The 19,916-nt window shown below is 30.4% G+C and overlaps 1 protein-coding gene across 4 annotated transcripts; it reads right to left on the bottom strand.

Annotated features, from left to right (window-relative positions):
* Positions 1–15,151: 15,151 nt before the first annotated feature.
* LOC110814044 (TPX2 (targeting protein for Xklp2) protein family) lies at positions 15,152–19,916 on the bottom strand. Of its 4 annotated transcripts, none has more exons than XM_088215165.1 (8): positions 19,809–19,910; positions 19,205–19,301; positions 17,455–18,022; positions 16,620–16,702; positions 16,343–16,439; positions 16,174–16,245; positions 15,920–16,030; positions 15,152–15,672 (listed from the first exon to the last, which is right to left on the bottom strand). In XM_088215165.1, exons 2-8 carry the CDS (start codon positions 19,249–19,251, stop codon positions 15,361–15,363), a joined length of 1,290 nt encoding a protein of 429 aa, XP_088071291.1. In that variant the 5' UTR covers positions 19,252–19,301; positions 19,809–19,910; the 3' UTR covers positions 15,152–15,360. The 4 variants fall into 4 exon arrangements, with proteins under 4 accessions (XP_088071291.1, XP_088071294.1, XP_088071293.1 ...); XM_088215168.1 differs by having other exon boundaries at positions 19,200–19,301; positions 19,809–19,899; XM_088215167.1 differs by lacking the exon at positions 19,205–19,301 and having other exon boundaries at positions 19,809–19,916.

The following is a 19,916-nucleotide window of genomic DNA, read 5'->3' as shown; positions in this document are numbered from 1 at the left end:
TTTAATTTTATTTAGTTTATGAATTTTTTTTTTTTTTTTTTTTTTAATGGACAGGGTTTGGCGGGTGATAGGGACAGCAGGGTAACATGACGTGGCAGTATGGTGATCGTAGATGGAGGTTAATCTAAAGATTTGAACGGCGAGTAGTGTTTGGCTAATACAGTGCCTGCACTATTTTTGTTATTTAGATTTACATAAACCATTTCAATTTAGGGATAAAGATGAGGATAATTAAAATTCTCAGTTTTTTTACCTCAACTCATAATTTTTTACCTCACATCCAGTGAATAGGCTAAATAAAGCTTTTTTGTATTTGGTAACCGAATTTTCCGGATTTTTACCCTCGTTAACATTAATTTATTATAACAAAATATCAAACCATCCATAACATATGATTAGAAAGAATTAAATTTGAGGCCAAACTTGTAAAATTATGGCAGTAAATTAAATCTGTACTTATAATGTGGGAGAAGCATGTGAAAGTAGAGGGTGATAAAAATGTGTTTGAATTACGAAATTAATTAATTTTAGAGGACGCCGTCGGGCTGTACGATAGAATTTAATTTTTCAGCCACAATTAAAAACCAACCACGATGGCTAACAGATTGGGCCTTGGGATATTCTGTGCCTGATGTAAATTAGTTACAGCAAGTCTTTAAAATTAATATTCTATTTTGAAATAAATAAAATGCTCTAATTTAAAATAAAAAAAAAAATTGTTCAATTAAATGTTGTTTAAAAATAATTAAATCTCGAACCTTTTTGTTGCGTATTAAATTGGATGTTAACATTTATTATTGTATTTCTCTGAGCTCTTCTTTTAATTAGCAATATTAATTTTATGTCATGCTAAATAATTAGTCATATTCTTATTAACATATAACAAGAAATAATAAATAAATAAATAATACATAGACACGAAAGTTATACAATCAAGTTTCAATCTTTTTTTTTATTCGAAGAAGATTTTCAAACTGATTATAAACATGTCGAAACAAATAGCATACTCAATTCTCAGTAATACATGTAATTAATAACTACAATTAACAGAAAAAATCATATATGAAATATTTAAATTTTACGTACATTGCTCATGCTTCTATTTGAAACGAAACACACACAAAAAAAAAAAAAAAAAAGTATACAATTTTATAAACATTCAATAATCTTTTACTTACTCAGTTTTATTACGTAATACAAAATATAAATGTCACATAATAAGAGTGAAAGACTTTTATTAAAATATCACCTATTCATCTTATCACCCGAAATCTCTAATCTTTATAATTATGGCTTATATGATATAACATTTTTAAATACAAAGTTGGAATATAATCAACTTTTTGGTAGCTGAGAAAGGAAAAGAAAGAGTAAGGTGATGTGAGGAAAATCTGACCTTTTTTTCTAAGATGACTTTCTAATTTTTTTCTTTTCTTTTTTTTTTTTTTTTTTCCTTCTTCTTCTTCTTCTTCTTCTTCTTCTTCTTTTTCAATTTTCTTTTGAATGCTTTTTAGATTTTGTAAATTTTGGTTTCAACCCACAAAAAGTAGATGGCGACCCACATCCATCATCTTCTACGTATTGGAATTGGTTCTCTCCCCTTTGCCCAAAAAAAAAAAAAAAAAAAGAAGATGACGACTAAGTCTATAAACTTTATCGAGCAAAGGAATCACGTTCTTTCAAATACACACTCAAGATGTCTCTTCTCTTTTGACTCCTCTAGGGATGACATACGTTTGATTGAGAGTATGAAATTTTGTAGTTAAAAATCTATAGTTCCATCTTTTTTCCTGAGTATATTATAGCTCCATCATATATATATATATATGTATATATAATCTATATTATATGTGTGTTTATGATTGAGGGTACTGATAAAAATTATGTTATGCAAAAACACATGAAAAGCTAGGAAGCTAGATCTTGTCTTCCTATGCTCAAATCATTTGCATTTCATATTTTGCAACCGGCTCTTATTCTCTATACCCATTCAACAACAACACTACTAATGCATTCATTTTTTTTTTCTTTTTCCTTTTAATTTTGGATATTTTTGATGAAATAATAAATATAAATATATATTTTGTTATATTTTTATTATTTTATTTTGTTAGTTTTCTGACATAATTATGCATGCATTTTTTTTTTCATTTTTTAAAGTATAGAGTTCGTGTAATTATATTAAATATGTTGTTATATTCTATTCTTAAATTTTTGAAATTGATTATATAAAAAAATTACTGTAAAAATCAGTAAACTTATTTTTGTGAATTATATATAAAAAAATATAATACTAAATAATGTTTGAAAGTGTGTAAACAAGTAAATTACTATATGTATGTTTAATATCTATAAATATAACATATACTGTATGTTTATATATGTATGTATATATCTATGCATGATTGATATATATATTATGTATCTTATTATATATACTTATATATATATGTGTGTGTGTGTGTGTGTGTGTATATTTGTATGTATACAAATCTATGATGTATATATGTATTTATGGGATGAAATTTATATATTTATATTTGTGCATGGCCAAATATTAAATTAGTCTTCATATTATTTTAAAATATTTAAATTACTTCATGTACTATTTTTTTTTTTTTTTTGTAAATTTACTCTCTATACTTTTAAAAAAATATCCAATTCAATCACCCGTCATTAATACAAACTAATATTATTAATAAAAATATCATGTTAACCCAGATCGAATACGTATTATATTAAATGATATTAAAATGATATAAATACTTATGAGGAGTTCAATAATTTTTTAAATACTGTATTTCTGATAACACACATCATTTTCGATTGATAATTTAAAATCACATTTTTCTCACATATTTAATATTTAAAAAGATATTTTGTGTTGGATACTGATATTATTCATATTGAAATATAAAACAAATACACGATTAATCACACGTAATGTTAAATTTGTAATTTTTGTATGTTATAAATGATGTTTATTAAATCACTTCTAATATTATATTAGTCGTTTACGATGATATTTTTTGAATAAATAGATGTAATTTTTTAATCATATATATTAACACAGATAAATATTTTTCTAAAATCTTTTACTTTAAAAAAATTTTTAACGTATAAATTTTATTTAAAAAATAACAAAACTAATTTATTTAAAAATAATGAGAAGTTGACTTTAAATGTAACAGAAGATTTTTCCAAACAAAGTCTTGTTGAACCTTTAATTGTGAGTTCTCTAGTCATAGAAAATAAATAAATTTTTAGTCTTCATTTATTTCTATTCTTGTTGATGTTCTTATAGAGTCTCTCGTGGTTTATCCCTTTTTTTTTAAGTTATGTTCTTCGTACTAACTCAAAAACAAAACAAACTTATAACATCATCGTTAGTGTAAAATAAGTTTATGTCATTCATTAAAATCAATAAGTTGTAAGGTGAATAGTGAAAAATATATGATCTGGGCAAATGGTATTTATAGTACACGTGATCTCCCATTTCTCAGAGCTCAATTCTGATAGGTTTGGCTTTGAAAACAAACATGAATATTAAGTCAATGATTCAGAGATATAGGTAGCCCTAGCCCTGGGAGTCAGTGACCCCCCACATGGAGGATGTGACCCACCCGGCATAAAAGGAAAGTAATGGGTTTATACTGAGGGAGCTGGCTATTCTCTTTCTCATAATGACACTCTTAATTGCTCGATTTAATTAACATAATAACAAGGTTTGTCTTATTCATGCAAGCACAAAAGTTAAGGTATAATCTGACCTTTCTTAGTAATATTCTTTGCCACTCTGTACAAGCAAAGCCAAATTCAATCTCATAAAGATTAAAAAGAGAAAAAAAAAAAAATAAAGCAATTTTCTTTTGTGTTAATTTTTCTCTTTGTTTGGATCAGTCATGTTTTCACACTAGCTTTCAAATATTTAACCAATTTGGTTTAAGACAAAGAAAGGGTAGGAAATAAGTTGTTAAATTTGGTAATTCTACACCTTCATCAGAATCAGAAATTCAGCATTAGCAGCTACTATATATATATATACATACATGTTATTCTGGCAACTTGCATGATATTAGTTGAACTCTATTAATACATGTCAACAAGAACATTAATAGTACGCATTGCAATTTCTCCATGATATACATATATATATATATATAAGTATATGGTACTACTTTTATCTTTAAAAAGATAACTAAAAATGAAGACCTTAAAAATCCATTTGTTAGTTGATAGAGGATGAAGAAGCGGATCAAAAAGAAACTTCTAATCACATAGTAAAATTCTGTATCTTTTTTCTCAGAGTAAAGTTGTATTATCTTGACTAAAACATACATATATACGTACATATATGTATACCTGCTTCAATTGTCAAAATTCCTCGACTGACGATGAGAATGTCCATCATCAGATCTTTACGGATGGATGCTTTTCTCTTTCTCTGTAGATACGAATGAACATATATCAATACGTATATATATATATAAACTGGTAAGAGGAAGCAACTAATGAAGTTAATAGAATAATAGTTACTTACAACACTATTATTATAAGAGATATGAAACGGAGAAAATTCATGTGAGATAGATTGTAATATGAATGAAGTTTTTGGCCGAGCTGTGTATATTAATGCATGCGTTGAGGGGAATGAAGCCTGGTCCGAGATCACTAATTAAGAGGAGATGGACAATGAACTCAATCTTCAAATTAAGCTTAGTTTGAATTAATGAATGGTCTCGAACCAGACAGCATTCCCCTCAACTCTTCTTCTTCTTCTTCTTCTTCTTCTTCTTCTTCTTCTTCTTCTTCTTCAAGATAATAAAAGAGAGAGAGAGAGAGAGAGAGAGAGAGAAGAGTGACATGGGGATGCATTTAGCTTTCATGGGCCCTTATATACGTGATGAGGCAGGAGCACGATCATGGGTTTCTTTTTTTGTGGGTCACATGCACATTTATACATATATAAAGATATATATTCCTATTCTTTAATTTTCATTTTTATATAATTTATTTTCAAGTGTAAACTGCTATACCTGTTTTTCTTCACTTCAGCTTTAATTTCTTTTCACTCCCTAATCTTTTTAAAGTGTTAACTGCCAAGGCTGTGTTTGTTAGATTGGCTTTGCCCTACTTGAGCTCACATTTCCCATCCGCAACCTTATATAAAAAATACATTTCCCTAAATATATGTACATGAAGGACCAATCACAAAAAACACCAGACATATACACATATGTAATGAGATTATTATTATTATTATATATACATATACGGATATGGTTGTGTAAACATGTGCAGGTAGATTGCTAGTCAAGAGTAGGAATTGTAGAAATTATATATATATATATATATGGAGAGAAAGAGAGAGAGAAAGAGAGAGAGAGAGAGAGAGAGAGAGAGAGAGAGAGACTTCATAGTTTGAGCGATGGAGGAAATTAATTATAACCCAGACCATTAGTATCCAATTAATGAAATTAAGAACTATATACATATATACATATAAATATATAAGATTGGTAATTATTAGTAATGACACAGACAAAAAAAAAAGGAAAGATATTGGGGAAGTAAATGGTGTGATTCCAAGCTTAAATGGAAAGGAATATGATACAGCTCAACAAAGTTAATTAAAGCCATATCACACCACTGCTAAGGGACAAAGTAATTTTACTAAAATAGGCAAAAGTACAAAAGTTTATTAATCCTTTCCAAAGAAATATTAAGCACTATTTACAGATTAATCACTTCATATACACATATATACACACACACACACACACACACACACATGTATATAGATCAACATCACAGCAAATAAAGATATATAATAGGTGCTACTCCAGTAGTTTATATTGAACAAGTTTCTTTTCGAAGCTCTTCTAAAGACTTGAATTTGTTTTCTCACCTGTAATATTTTATCATTTATTCTTTTTAAAAAAATCAATTTCAAATTTAATCTACTTCTACACACATATTTACACACATATATGTATTCTGTAAGCTCACGTGTTACATGTGCAACTGCTGGTGGAGAGGTATATAATCCCAAACAAGCATCATATTCAATAGTACAAGCATTTGACTACTTTTAAAGATATTATTTGTAGCTAATAGATTTTTGCAAAGTGATTCAAAAGTGAAATACTATCTCGATTTAGTGGACGATTAGGGAGATAAAATTATTTTATTGTATTGTTTAAAATATTTGGATGTACTAAAAACTTGAACAATTTGATATATTGATTCGAATGTTTTATTGTTGTAATATTCTTGCTTTGAGTAATTTAGATAATTGCATGAAATAATTTGAATATCTAATTATTTTTTATTCCTTTATGATTCTTTTTTATCTTTTGAAATAATTTTGTTGTGTTTTTATTTTAAAATTAGATTTAACGTTAAATTAAATTTGACTTGTATTATAAAATAGAAAAATAAAGACTTGTACAGGAAGACGAAGAACCCATGTTTCCCTGTAGAGGTGAAGATGAGAAACAAGTCTCCATTAGAGATTGAGAATGAGGAATGAGAGACTAGCATCTCGAATCTACTTCATTTGCATTCTTAGTTGTGACACTCTTACGAGTTATATTTAGAAGTGTTCATTATTTAGCTTGGATGGAAAGACCAAATTGAAACAATGAATTCGGTCTGAACTATTGAGCTAGTTCAGACTCAACCGAAAGGGATAACAAACTATGCGACCATTATTCTAGTAAGTGAATGGTGCAAAGGAAAAAGTGGAAGACGAAAGAGAATTTCAATGTTGTATAGAATCTCAATGGTGTCTCAATTTCTTACAAAGAGAATCTACCAAGAGGTATGGCTAATTAGAAGTCTCCCATAAGTAAATGGCATAAATTTAATATTGATGTTGCAATAAAAAGAAATCTAAGCTATGCAAGAATATGAGGCACTTTTGCGTTATCAAAATAGAACATTAAAGTTCTCTTTTTCAAAATATCGAATGGATGGAGATTAATGGTGGTGAACTCTTAACTATTTATGAAGCCTTAATCTTACCAATTCCAATGCGCCTTGAAGGGTTAATCATAAAAAATGACTTTGTTATATGGGCAACTAGCTCTTAATACAAGGTTTTATTCCTACTTCTAAAAATTCAATCTATCCTACACTAAAAACTAAACATTGAAATTGTAAATATTCCAAGCGAATTTATTAACAAATCAATTAGTAAAATTATAATAAGAAGTATCAATCACTAGACTTATGTAGATAAAAAAAATTATTGTGCAGATTTTTGATAATGGAGGAAGTAGAGCTTCAATCTCTCTAACCTATTTTTAATTTTTATACAAGTTAATGTCACAAAATATGGTGCATTCTTATGATGAACTTGTGAGTTAACTTTTTATGGATGGACTATGATATTGTTACTCAATTATTTCTATATATTCCTAAATAGTAAACTTGTAGTATATATTGATAAAGATGAAGTTTTTTATTGCACTATAGAGCTATTATTTTATGTTTGTTATTGTTCTGCTTTTTGTTCTAATGCAGTTGATTCTTTCTACGACAAATTAATACCAATTAAATTAGATTATTTATCAGTTGTTTGGGAGGTAGACTATAGTATTGTTACTGGTCTTTGTTAGATGGACTATAATTCTATTAACGATGAAGATGAAGTTATTGATCATGTTAAAGAAGAAGTCTTATTATGGTAGCAAAGAAAGCAGAATATGGAGAAAGGTTGGTAAACATAAATTATTCTTGGGGATCATTTTGGCACTTAATTAGTAAACATTTAGAGAATTTAAAAGAGACAAAAAAAAAAAATTGATGGTAGAGAATGACTTATCTTGAGCTCCTAGAATATCACATATTTATGGAGATGGTTAGTAATGTATAGTCAACATGTATTTATTAGAGGAATTAATTAATTGTGTATTTTCGTAATTGTTATAAATAATTTGATTGACAACAAATCTCACAAATTAAGTTATTGACAGTAAATCTTATAGATTTAGTAATTAGCTAGAATTAGAATATTTGATTAACTGTTAATCTCATTTTGTACGTGGATATATACCTTACCTTTATGTAATAGAAATCAAGTCATTATCTTTCATTTTATATGGTATCAAAGTCATCATGTTTTTGACATGTTTCTTCCATTTTCTTTTTTTCTTTCACAATTCTCTACATTCTTTTTCAACCATAATGCTTTCTGAAGACATCTTTGTATCTTCCACTGTTCATACCGTCATTCAAACTACTCAAGACCCAAATAATTCTTTAATTACCATCAACACTGCAAACATCACAAAATTGACCACCACCAATATCATCACCTAGAGCCTCCAAATCTAAAGTTTATTGAAAAGATATGATCTTTATGGCTTTCTTAATGGTACTCATCCCAGTCCCACACTAAACGTCATTGTTGCTTATTAGACCCTCCAAATTCGACTTACATAACATGGAAGCACCAATATCATTTCTCTTCAGTGTACCCCTTGGTGTAGTCTCTCTATTGATCTGATCTCTTCTTAACCGCAATACCATCTCTCAATAGGCATGGGCCACCTTAGTTGATACCTATGCCAAGCCATCATGTGATCACATCAAACAAATTAAAGACCAATTAAATAATTGTGTCAAGGGTTCAAAGACAATCTTACAGTATATGTAATTTATCAAGAATCGTGTTAATGAACTTGTTCTTGCAAAATTCGTTGATGAAGAAGATCTCATTGATAAGATTCTTAATAGCCTTAGCGAGAAGTACAAAGAAATTATCGACGTGGTTAATTCTTATGAAATATATATCTCCTTTTATGAAATTCATAAAAGACTCATTAACAATGAGGCGTCTCCCCGAAAATCACACACTCCACCATCATTTTTTCTGGCCATCACTAATCTTATCAATCGACACAGTAATCAATCTTAGTGAACACCTTCGCTTTGACACCTTTCTGCAATTATCTTTCACAATCATGAACAACAATCTAATGCTCTTCAATTGTCCTCCACCACATCCATATCTTGGGTATTGCTAAAGATGTGGTACTCAAGGAGACGTTAGGTGCTCTATTTATCGACTTGTCAATGCCAAACAATCATCAGCTCCATTGATAACATGTCCACAAGCTCCACGTTCTGCTTCTCCATGGCAAATACATGCTCACCTTTCATTTTTTAAGACTACTGACCCCTTCCTTCCCACATGGCTACTTGATTATAGGGTGCCGCTCCATGTCATTATATACTTGAATAATCTTTCACTTTACACTCCTTATGTAGGATCTGATGATGTTATGATTGATAATATCTCGGATCTTCACGTTACCCATATCGATCCCACCACTTTTCCTACCCCTATTTGGACCTTTAATTTTCATAATATATTTTGCGTGTCTAACATTAAAAATAACATTATTTCTATATATCAATTTTATAACATTAATGATCTTTCTCTAGAATTCTTACCCATTGCCTTTCATGTGAAGGACTTGAGCATGGAAAAATCCTTTTGACAAGAAACACTAAAGATGGATCTATAGTCGCCAACCTCCTCTCCAAAATTGTCTTCTCTACTTGTTGTTCTTTTTAATATTAAAACAATTTTCTCCAAATGGCACTCTAGATTCTTCCCCCCTTACTCTTTAATATATTATGACAACATTATTTTTACCTTATTCTATGTCATAAAACACTCATTATAATACGTGTTAGGCAATAAAAGTAAAAAACTTCATTTTTTTTACATTTATAATTATTTCATCTCACTCCTTACAAATCATATTTTAGATGTTTAAACCTCTACTTTTTTATGGTTTCATGTATTATATTATTTTCATTGATCACTTTATACGTTATGTGTGGTATTACCCGTTAAAGAAGAAATCTCATGCTTATGATGTCTTTTAGCTTCAAAGTACGAGAAAAAAAATCACTTTAAACACTCTATTGTCAATCTTTCCTCTAATAATAGTAGAGAATATCAAGGAATAGATCAATTTCTATCTCTTCATAGAATTTCATCTCACCTCTCCCTCACATATACATGAACACAATGATCTCTACAAATATCGACATCGATATATTGTTGAAACAAGTCTGTCTCTACTCACTCACATCTTACTTTTACTCATATATTGGAATTATATATTTGTAATCACTATGTATCGCATTGATTACATGCTCACACCCACGTTTTCCCTTTGTTCTCCTTATGAATCCCTTTTTCACTCTCCACCAAGTTACACAAACCTCCATATCTTGGTTGTTTATGTTATCCATGACTTTGTCGCTATTTTACTCACATACCTGAGTCTTGATCTCTCCCTTATGTGTTTATTGGGTACTCCCTCACCCAAAGTGCCTATCTCCATCCTAATATACACATCCTGTCATGTTAACTTTATGGAAGTCTTTTTATTCAAATCCATTCGAAGTTATCTTAGTCGTCTAAGTCTAGAAACACTCCCAATTTCCATCAATTTCATTTCTTCTTACTAAGGTTGCCCCACTCAACACGACCTCGACAGACTCACCTCAGGCTTCAATCCATCTCATATCTAATCTCTGATTAAGCATTCTATATCCACCATCCATAACACACCCTCTGAAACTCATCATCTCATACTTAAACCCCCACTTCCTCTTAGCCAAACTTTAATATATCAAGAGCCACCATTAAATCAACCATAACATTCCATCAAGAGTAAAACAACTCACACAATCCACCCTATAATTCTTTACCTCTCTCTCCATACCCCTCTCCTATAAAATCACCCATCAACACCCACACCATTTTAACTTGTGCTAAAAATAAAATTCATAAATCCATTTAAAAACTTAATCTTACTACTATCATCAACTTAAATCATCAATTTGAACTGCATATGTTAACCCAAGCCCTCAAAAATTCTAAATAGCGTCAAGCTATATCTGAAGAGTATTTTGTTCTTATACATAATGGAATATGAGAACTTATCCCATCTAATTCAACGTAAAATCTTACCTGCTTCAAATGGATTTTTAGAGTTAAACATATACTTGATGGCTCGATCGACATATACAAAAATCAACTAGTTGATAAAGGGTTCCATTAGAGTCTAGGTGTTGATTATCATGACATATTCAATCTGGTTATCAAATCTACCACAATTTGTTTGGTACTCAGTTTTATTGTTAGTCGTGGATGGTCTTTTTGTCAACTTGATGTGAATAATGTCTTTCTACAATGTCATTTCTCTGAAAATATTTTCACGGCACAACCACCCAGTGTTTTTATCTTAATAATCCTACACATGTCTGCAAGTTATGCAGTGTTATATATGGTCTTAAACAAACATCACAAGCCTAGTACCATGAGCTAAGATAATTTTTTATACCCTCTAAGTTTACAAACTCTCATGTAGACACATATTCTTTATTTTTAACACCAGCAATAATCTATTATATCTTCTTATATATGTTGATGACATAATTATTACTAAAATAATACCATTGTAGTTCAATAATTTATTGATATTCTTAACAAAAGATTTTCCATCAAAGATCTTGGTGATTTGACCCACTTTCTTGGTGTTGAGCTGCCACTATTTCCACAGGTTTACTTCTCCCTCGACAAAAGTATATCACAGATCTTCTCACTCGCATAAATATGATATAGGCTAAATATATCATCATTCCACTTGCTACCAAGCCAACACTTATAATACTTTCACATATCCTTCTGAATACAAACAATTGTTAACAGTGTGTCTCACTCACTTTGATATTACATATGTTGTTAATAAGTTGTCTTAATTTATATATCAACCTACTCCTGATAATTATAATATTGTCAAACGCTTGTTCTACTATCTTTCTAATACAAATGGTCATTATCTTGCATTATACCATCACACACCTCTATCTCTTCATGCCTTCTAAGATGTTGACTGGGTTGGTAATAAGGACAACTATACCTCCACCCGTGCTTATATTATTTAACTCAGTCATAATTCCATAACCTAGTCCTCTAAGAAATAATGAATGGTTGCATGATCCTTCACTAAAGCTGAATATCGTTGTGCTGCTGCTACATCTGCTGAATTATATTAGATTTGTTATCTTCTAAATGAGTCCCATAACCTAGTCATCTAAGAAATAATGAACGATTACATGATCGTTCACTAAAGCTGAATATCATTATGATGTTGCTATAACTGCTAAATTACATTGGATTTGTTCTCTTTTAATTGAGTTTGACATTTGTATTCTTACTATTCTAGTTATCTATTATGAAAATGTTGGTGTAACTCATCTATCTACCAATCTTGTCTTCCATTCACGAATGATGTATGTTGTGATTGATTATTATTTTCTTTGCGATCAAGTCCAAAATGGAGCTTTACGTGTTACCTATGTATTATCAGAAGATCAATTAGCAGATGTTTTGACCAAGCGTCTTCTACGTATTCACTTTCAACTTTTAAAGACCAAGATTGGACTATCCACATGAGCTCTTTCTTGAGGGGGCAACAAATCTCATAACCTAAATGATTGACAGCAAATCTCACAAATAGATGATTGATAATAAATATCATAAATTAGGTAATTAGTTAGTATTAAAATATTTTATTGACAATTAATCTCATCTTGTACGTGTATATATATACCTTACCAATTGAAATCAAGCTATTAGTTTCAATTCCATAGTAATTATGTAAACTTAAATGCTCAAAGTGATTTTTGCAATAGTTATCTCATTAAGACATGATGTTAACTTTTCGGGATTAGTTTGATACTTACATATTATTCTTTATTACTATTTTTTTTTAAGTTTGTGACCAAAATTTCTAGTGCTAAGATGCAGTGTAAATAATAAATTTGATTATTTCTTATTAGTTTAACCTTTCACATATTATTTATTTATTTTTAATTTATCATGAGATTCGTTAGAGTCCAAGTCTCACTCTCACTCTATATATGTATTCTTTATTACAATTTCCAATAGTTATCTCACTCATGCTTGTACTGTGAATATGGGAAAGTGCTTTGAAATGATTTTTAGTAAAAATAGCTTTAAGAGAAAAAAAAATACTATACTATATTTGATAAAAGATATTTTCAATATAAAATATGGAGTTATAGTTATTAATTAGGTTATAAAATTAAAATTGAATATTAAAATAATAATAACTTAATTTAGTTATTTAAATTAAAATTTTTAACGATATTTTTTCTAAAAGTTATTCTAATAATTTAAATTATTTTAAAATGTTTATTTCAGTTTAATTATTTTATTTATTGTATTCAATATTTAAATTATTATTTAATTTAAGACAAAAAACATTATGTACATCATGCATCACAAGTCGTTCTTCAAGAGTATTATATTTTATCTTTATTAAAAGTAAAAGACAACTTCCATTTCTATCTAAAAATATATTTAATTTTTAACAATTTTTTTACCATAAAAATAAAAATAAAAGCGGGACCAACAAAAAAAAATTATGAAAATTTATGAAAGTAACAGGCTACCCATGAATGCATTTTATGAATAATTCTGTAACAAGTATAAAATTCATATAATGTAAAATGTAAATAATTTAATAATTAATAAGACGTATTAAAAACATTATATTTAATAAAATGAACGGTGACTATGATTTAATATAATAAAATATTACATTGTACACTTTTATTACCATATTAACTTTAATAACAACAACATAAAATATAAATCACGATTAGCGTCCGTTAATTATACTCTCTGCTTAAATTGTATTTATGATAATATATTTTCACCTCAATAAATAAAGTTATCACCCCAAAACACCGATTAGAACATATATTCCTTCTTCACTTTTCACGTCTTTTGCTTTCTTCTGTCTTCTCTATAAAATAAATTACCAAATATGAAATGAATTCAGCCTCTTTTTTTTTAATCGAAAAATATTTATTAATTTTTATTTAATATTAAAAACTTTGATTATTAGTAAATATATAACTTTTTTTTTAAAAATGTAATATGAACACCTATGTCACGGATGGATGGCGGATGTAAAAGTATATTGTATCTTAATTTTTTTTATGAAAGATTCACAAAATAAATGATTTGGGAAGAGAAAATTATTAAAAATATATTAATGCATCCATAATTTCAGAATTTGTAATTAATTAAAAATTAATCGCATAATACTACTATCACCCTCATATTTAATTTTATATTTAAAATATGTAAAGAATTAGTTACTATATATTATCATATTACAAGTAGATACTAGTATATGTTCTCACGTTAAATGTATAGATAATTATTATACGTTATTCTATTTATTTTATTTTAATATATTTATTTTAAAATTATTTTTTATATTTAATAAATTTAAATAAATAATAAGTTATATATTATCAAATTAAATATAAAATATATTTTGAAAAAAAAAATAAAGAATTCACATGTAAATATTTACTTAAATATATTTATATATATATATATAGATGTCTATTAAATTATAATGTCATTTCAACTTACCAACCAAACACAATACACAACCGCTTACATATCAGTGTAAACGCGCAAGGAAGAAAAGGTCAGGTAGGGGACAGGAGCTTATCTGAAAGTCAGAGTCCTTTTTGACTACCAACTTCGGTTTCAATAAATGGAAAGCGTCTTTTGCTCTTTTAACCACTTCAACACTAACTGCTTTACGCTCCATTACATCTTTTTTTACTTTTAAGAGCTTTTTTTTACTGACCATAGTTACATCCAAACCCAATCCAAAGGGCCCCAATATGTGCAGGAGCTCTTTTATACACTTCTCCAGTTAATGAATGACTCAGGCTGACACCACTTTTTTGCATTCTCTACTAATACTTTACTATTAAAGTATCCTCCCAGCAGTTCATTAAGATGATGGTTAAGTTCATTTTCTCTAATCTCATACCAGATAAGTACTGGTGTGTGTGTGTATATATATATATATATATATAGAGAGAGAGAGAGAAGGCGAGAGAAAGAGAGACGGAAACATTACAGAATAGGACAAAAGACTACATGAGAATTGTGATAAATGTATGAACTCAGAAATGTAGACAGGATAATGAAGTCTGGACTATTGAAAGAAATAGGAAATGCAAGAAGAGTTTTCCTCTCCATAAGTACAAGGGAGGTACACGCTTAACGGTAAAATGAGGATCTTCATATACATAAGCTGAATATAACTTACAGAATTTACACTTCATACATTACACGATTTGCAGCAAGTCCTTGCAACTTAAAGGGAATAAAATGCATACTCTCCTGAGCAACCACAAGAAAACAACAGAGCAGAGATCTTTCCCTTATAAATAGAGTTAAAAAAAAAAAAAAAAAACTCACCAGGAAACTCATGACCGAACTCCAATCTCTATGTTACTATGTGCGGTTACTTTTTGCAGACTCAATTCGCTTTTCTCTTCAATACCTCTGGCTGGCTCATCCTTGAATTTGCAAATGGTCAAGTCATTCTGGACACTGCTCTGATCCTTCACATCAGCTGAAATGGTGCTTGTGTTGTCTTCTTTGGAGATACCCAGACTAGAAGGGCGATTTCCTTGACGATAAGCTCCTCTTACTTTGTCTCTTTCAGTTGAACTGACTGCATCACCAGAGCTCTTCCTGCGGCCCAGCTTTGGTGACTTTGCACGAGTTGGTGGAAGCTGGCACCAGATATAAACATCTAACTAAGGCTTAATGACAAAATTACAACATTCAGCTAACCTTACAAACCAAATTTTTTGTGAAGATGAATCATATGTACATCTCTAACTCCATCTAAGCCATTTCTTGTCATGCTCCAGTCTTCAAGCATCACAATTTGAATAGTATCATAATATCTACCAGTTCTATATGACACCTTTTTTTTTGACAGAAATGTAACACCAAAAAATTAAGTACGTGCTGTACCTTTTTAAGTTCCACCTTAGGGGGAGGACCTTCATGGTAAAAGCTTGGCATTGGGTTTGCCTTGAACATCAAACTCCTCCTCAGTTGCTTGATAGCTGCCTCTTTTTCCTCCTTATTTTGAAAATTTTATGAGGACCAAGACAGGTGAATGTGTCAAAACAATACGCCTCTTGGAAGCCAAAAACAAAAGCAGGAACGTTAATCTAAATGCAAGAATGAGATTTCTAACAGTTGTCAAGAAAAATGTAATAAACCTTGGTCCTTGCTTCACTTTGTGTTTTCTCAGCCTCCAGGGCTTGATGTTTCTCCTCCAGCTTTGAATAAAACTAGAAGATAGTAATGAACGTTGTAAGAGCACTTATCAATCCCATGCATCACTTAGTGAAAATAGATACAATAGTAAAAGGTCAATAAAAACAGAACCTCTCTTCTTTTCTCTGCACGTAAAGTGCTTCTAAATATGGGAGCTGATGCAACAGTGGTCCTTGACTTAACAGTCTGGATGCTGGCTGCTCCAGTTCTATGCAGAGTCAAGTTGTAACAACCCAATAATTGATATATGCAGCGCATACAACATGCCCAGGCAGCATATACATGCAGCATGAACACACAAAGATATCAGATAAACAAACAGGTAGAGAAAGAAGAGAGAGGTAGTAGTATAAGGAACAAATCAATAGTTTCTTTATCAAGGGGATACGAGGATGTGACAGAACAAGAATCCTCCTCATCAGGATGCTTCTTGTTAGTAGGTTGCAGTGGCTTCCTTGGTACCGAAGATAGCTGCAGATACCCATACGAAAGTTCCTTAGAGCTCTAAGCAAATGATAGAATTAAGATATGTCCACATTTTAATCTTATGACCAAACTATAGAATTGATCTCCAATCATATTATGTTGCAATAGCAAAAGAGATTAAAAGCTGTTGATACTGCCAAAGTAAAGTTCCTTTGTCTTTAAAATTTTTTGATGGTTCTATCCAAGAAAAAATAGTTGGACTATCATAATATATGTCTGTGGAATAAGCTTGTAGTAAAAAAGTGCAAAGATATGTTTATCAGATGCAGGTTTCACAATTCTGACATTACAATATCTGCAATATGTGAGAAAATGTAACAGCTTCGCAAAAAATAACATAACATGGACCGATCCCTCTGATCTAGATCAACAGGAAAATCAGAAACCTAATATATCTCCCAACTCCTCTCTCATTTACCTACAGTTTCTACATAAAAGTATTCCAATCCTTAGGCCAAAAACATCAAGTCTCTATCATTTGAATTCTATTTAGAGAGAACCTCTAGCATGTTCAGCAATAAATAGCTAACCTCCAGAAATTAGAAATCCTAAAGAAAATAAGAATTTGACACTGATTCTAGTGGAAAGTTAAACAAGAACCTATTTACCAGCCTTGTACAAATGAAGTTAATAGAGAAGAGAAGTCATATAAGTAAGTCGTGGAAATATAAAATGTGTGAAACAAGATCCAAGGGGTCAAATTAATATGTATTAAAAATTTGTAATAAGCTCCTTACTTGATTGAGTTTTTTAGTAGTTGGATGATGAAGACCATTTACATTATGTGATTTACTTGCACCTATTGCAGCATCAGGTTCAGGAACAGCAGGACGATACCCGGATGAAGCTCGCTTTTCAGTTGCTAGCACAAATGGCTGTGGAACAGTGTGCTTTGTTCGGACATTTCCAGAAATGAATTTTGATGCAGGCTTTGCATATGAATGTAACTTGGAATGACCCTCTGGTTTACCATTTTCTGGCATGACCTTCTCTCTAGGTAGTTCAGCCTCAGACTTTGCTGCGCTTGCATTAGTCTGCTCCTCCTTGCTTTTTTCAATGTGATTGAGTTCAGATATCTCAACTGAGTTTTCGGTAGTACATTCCTTCACTTCATATTCTTTTCCTTCCATGTTCTCTCCCATGACTTGGAGAACAGATTCCTCATGGACATGCTCATATGACTCGGGGTCACTATGATTGGGAAATGATTCATGATCTGAATCATGAGAAGCACCATTTGAATAAAGTACAACAAGATCTGGCTCTTTGTCCATACAGATATCTGTCACTTCTATCCCCATTGACCTGCAAAAAGAGAACAGGTATCAGAAAACCTCATCCTTTTAAGAACATTTTTTGAATGCCACGAACACCCTCTCAGCAATAAACACCTGGAGCACAATTGCAAATTGCATTTTGTATTTTCCTTTTTTCCATGTAAGCATTTCTAAACTTCTAACATTGAGAAAATTTTCTTTGTAACAAACTACTTCAAATGGAAACAAAAAATTTGAACTTGTATCACTTGCTCCCAGATCGTATTACGAAGACAGATTTCCAAAAGAAAGCAATGAGTGACAATTATAAATCATTAGCATTTCATTAAGGAATCAACAGCTCGAATCACCTACTATTATTATCAGAAAAAAACAAGTTGATTTTGGAGAACAATGATTACAAGGACTAAGGCACGCACTCTTTATGTGATTAGTTAATTGAAGTGAATAATGCAATCAACCCAAGATACCAAATGCCAATACAGTGCACGGTGGGGTAGAAATTAGATACAGAAGGAGGAAAAAGGGCATGTTTGCCCCTTCATAAGCATTTGATCATATTCATGGGTGGCCACCCAATTATAAAGAATTAACAAGTACACTGGATGTGCAGCCATTTACCAGGCAAACGGTAGCTTAATAACCTGTTTGTTAAGCAAAAGCAAACAGCATATATTCATATACACATAGATAAAAGATAGTTGTGCCTGACGGGAAGGATTTAAAATTTGGAAGGATATAATATTCTTTTAAAACCAATCCAACACCAGTCAGCAGGCGAAAGTTTGCTACAGAACAATTGAAGATGATAGGAAAATGAGCATGCTTAATCTAGTAACAATGACAAGAATCCAACAAAATAATTAAATAATAATTTTAACAAAGCACCAGTTCAAGCAACGGGGAACCATACAAGGAGTACATAAACCAAGACAAATTTACCTTCAGAGAACTTTAATAGTTTATACATTGCAAAAGAAAATTAAAGTTTCTTATCAAAAAATTGAGAAAGAAAAACAAGACAAAACCTGAAATTCACTAATTCTACAGTTTATTCACGGACTAGACATTATGATTTCTAATTTTTTTTTTTTTGGAATTTTGTATTAAAGAAAAATCTTACTCGTTATATTATATTATAATCTAGAAGATAATACACATGAACGTAATTTCTATTTGCATATTTGGAGCTTGAAAGAACTCACTGAACTTTACTTGACTCCAAGAAAATGAACGGACAGTCAACAAAAGGCTCATAATGCAAGAGATACTGAGTCAGTTGCCACTTCGTTCGATTTCCAAGGAAACTAGGGGCAAAAAAATAAAATCTGTACATTAGTCGACATCTAATTTTCTTCAAAAAAGAAAAAAAAAAAAGTAGAACAACTACCTTACAAGCGAACAGGTACAGTTTTGAAACTAAAAAATATTTGATGCCTTTACTTTTTTTTATCTTTTCACATTTAAAACAAATAAAAAATTAATCAGAAAATACACCACAGCTTCGATGAATTGATCCAGGTTTTAATTCATCATCCATCCTGCAGTTTCTCGGAGCCCAAACAGGGCCATTTTTCCTGTACTCTCTCGGCAACCAAAGAAAAGTAAATTATTGAAGAGAAACGACTAAAATAATAATGGACCTAACAAGGCAAATAGACAGATCAAACAGAATCGACATCTTATGCGTCCATTACCGAAACGAGAGAAGATTTTGAAGCTACATTACATGCATAGAAGATGATGAGTAGGTAGATCGACGAAGAGAGAAGAATAAGAAGGGAGGAAAGTGGCAACTGTGGTGAATTACTCACAGGTTTAGTCCGATCTATGAAAATTTTGAAGCTCTCCCACTGTGAATGCGTTTGGCACTCGGTCGATTTATCGAGCTGTGAGTCTATGCGCTTCTGTGTTTGTACGTG

Source organism: Carica papaya, chromosome 3 (assembly GCF_054855325.1).
Source record: "Carica papaya isolate Zhongbai chromosome 3, ASM5485532v1, whole genome shotgun sequence".
In the NCBI taxonomy this organism is placed as follows: domain Eukaryota; kingdom Viridiplantae; phylum Streptophyta; class Magnoliopsida; order Brassicales; family Caricaceae; genus Carica; species Carica papaya.
The sequence above is the reverse complement of the archived record's forward strand: the minus strand, read 5'-3'. Positions and strand labels throughout refer to the sequence as shown.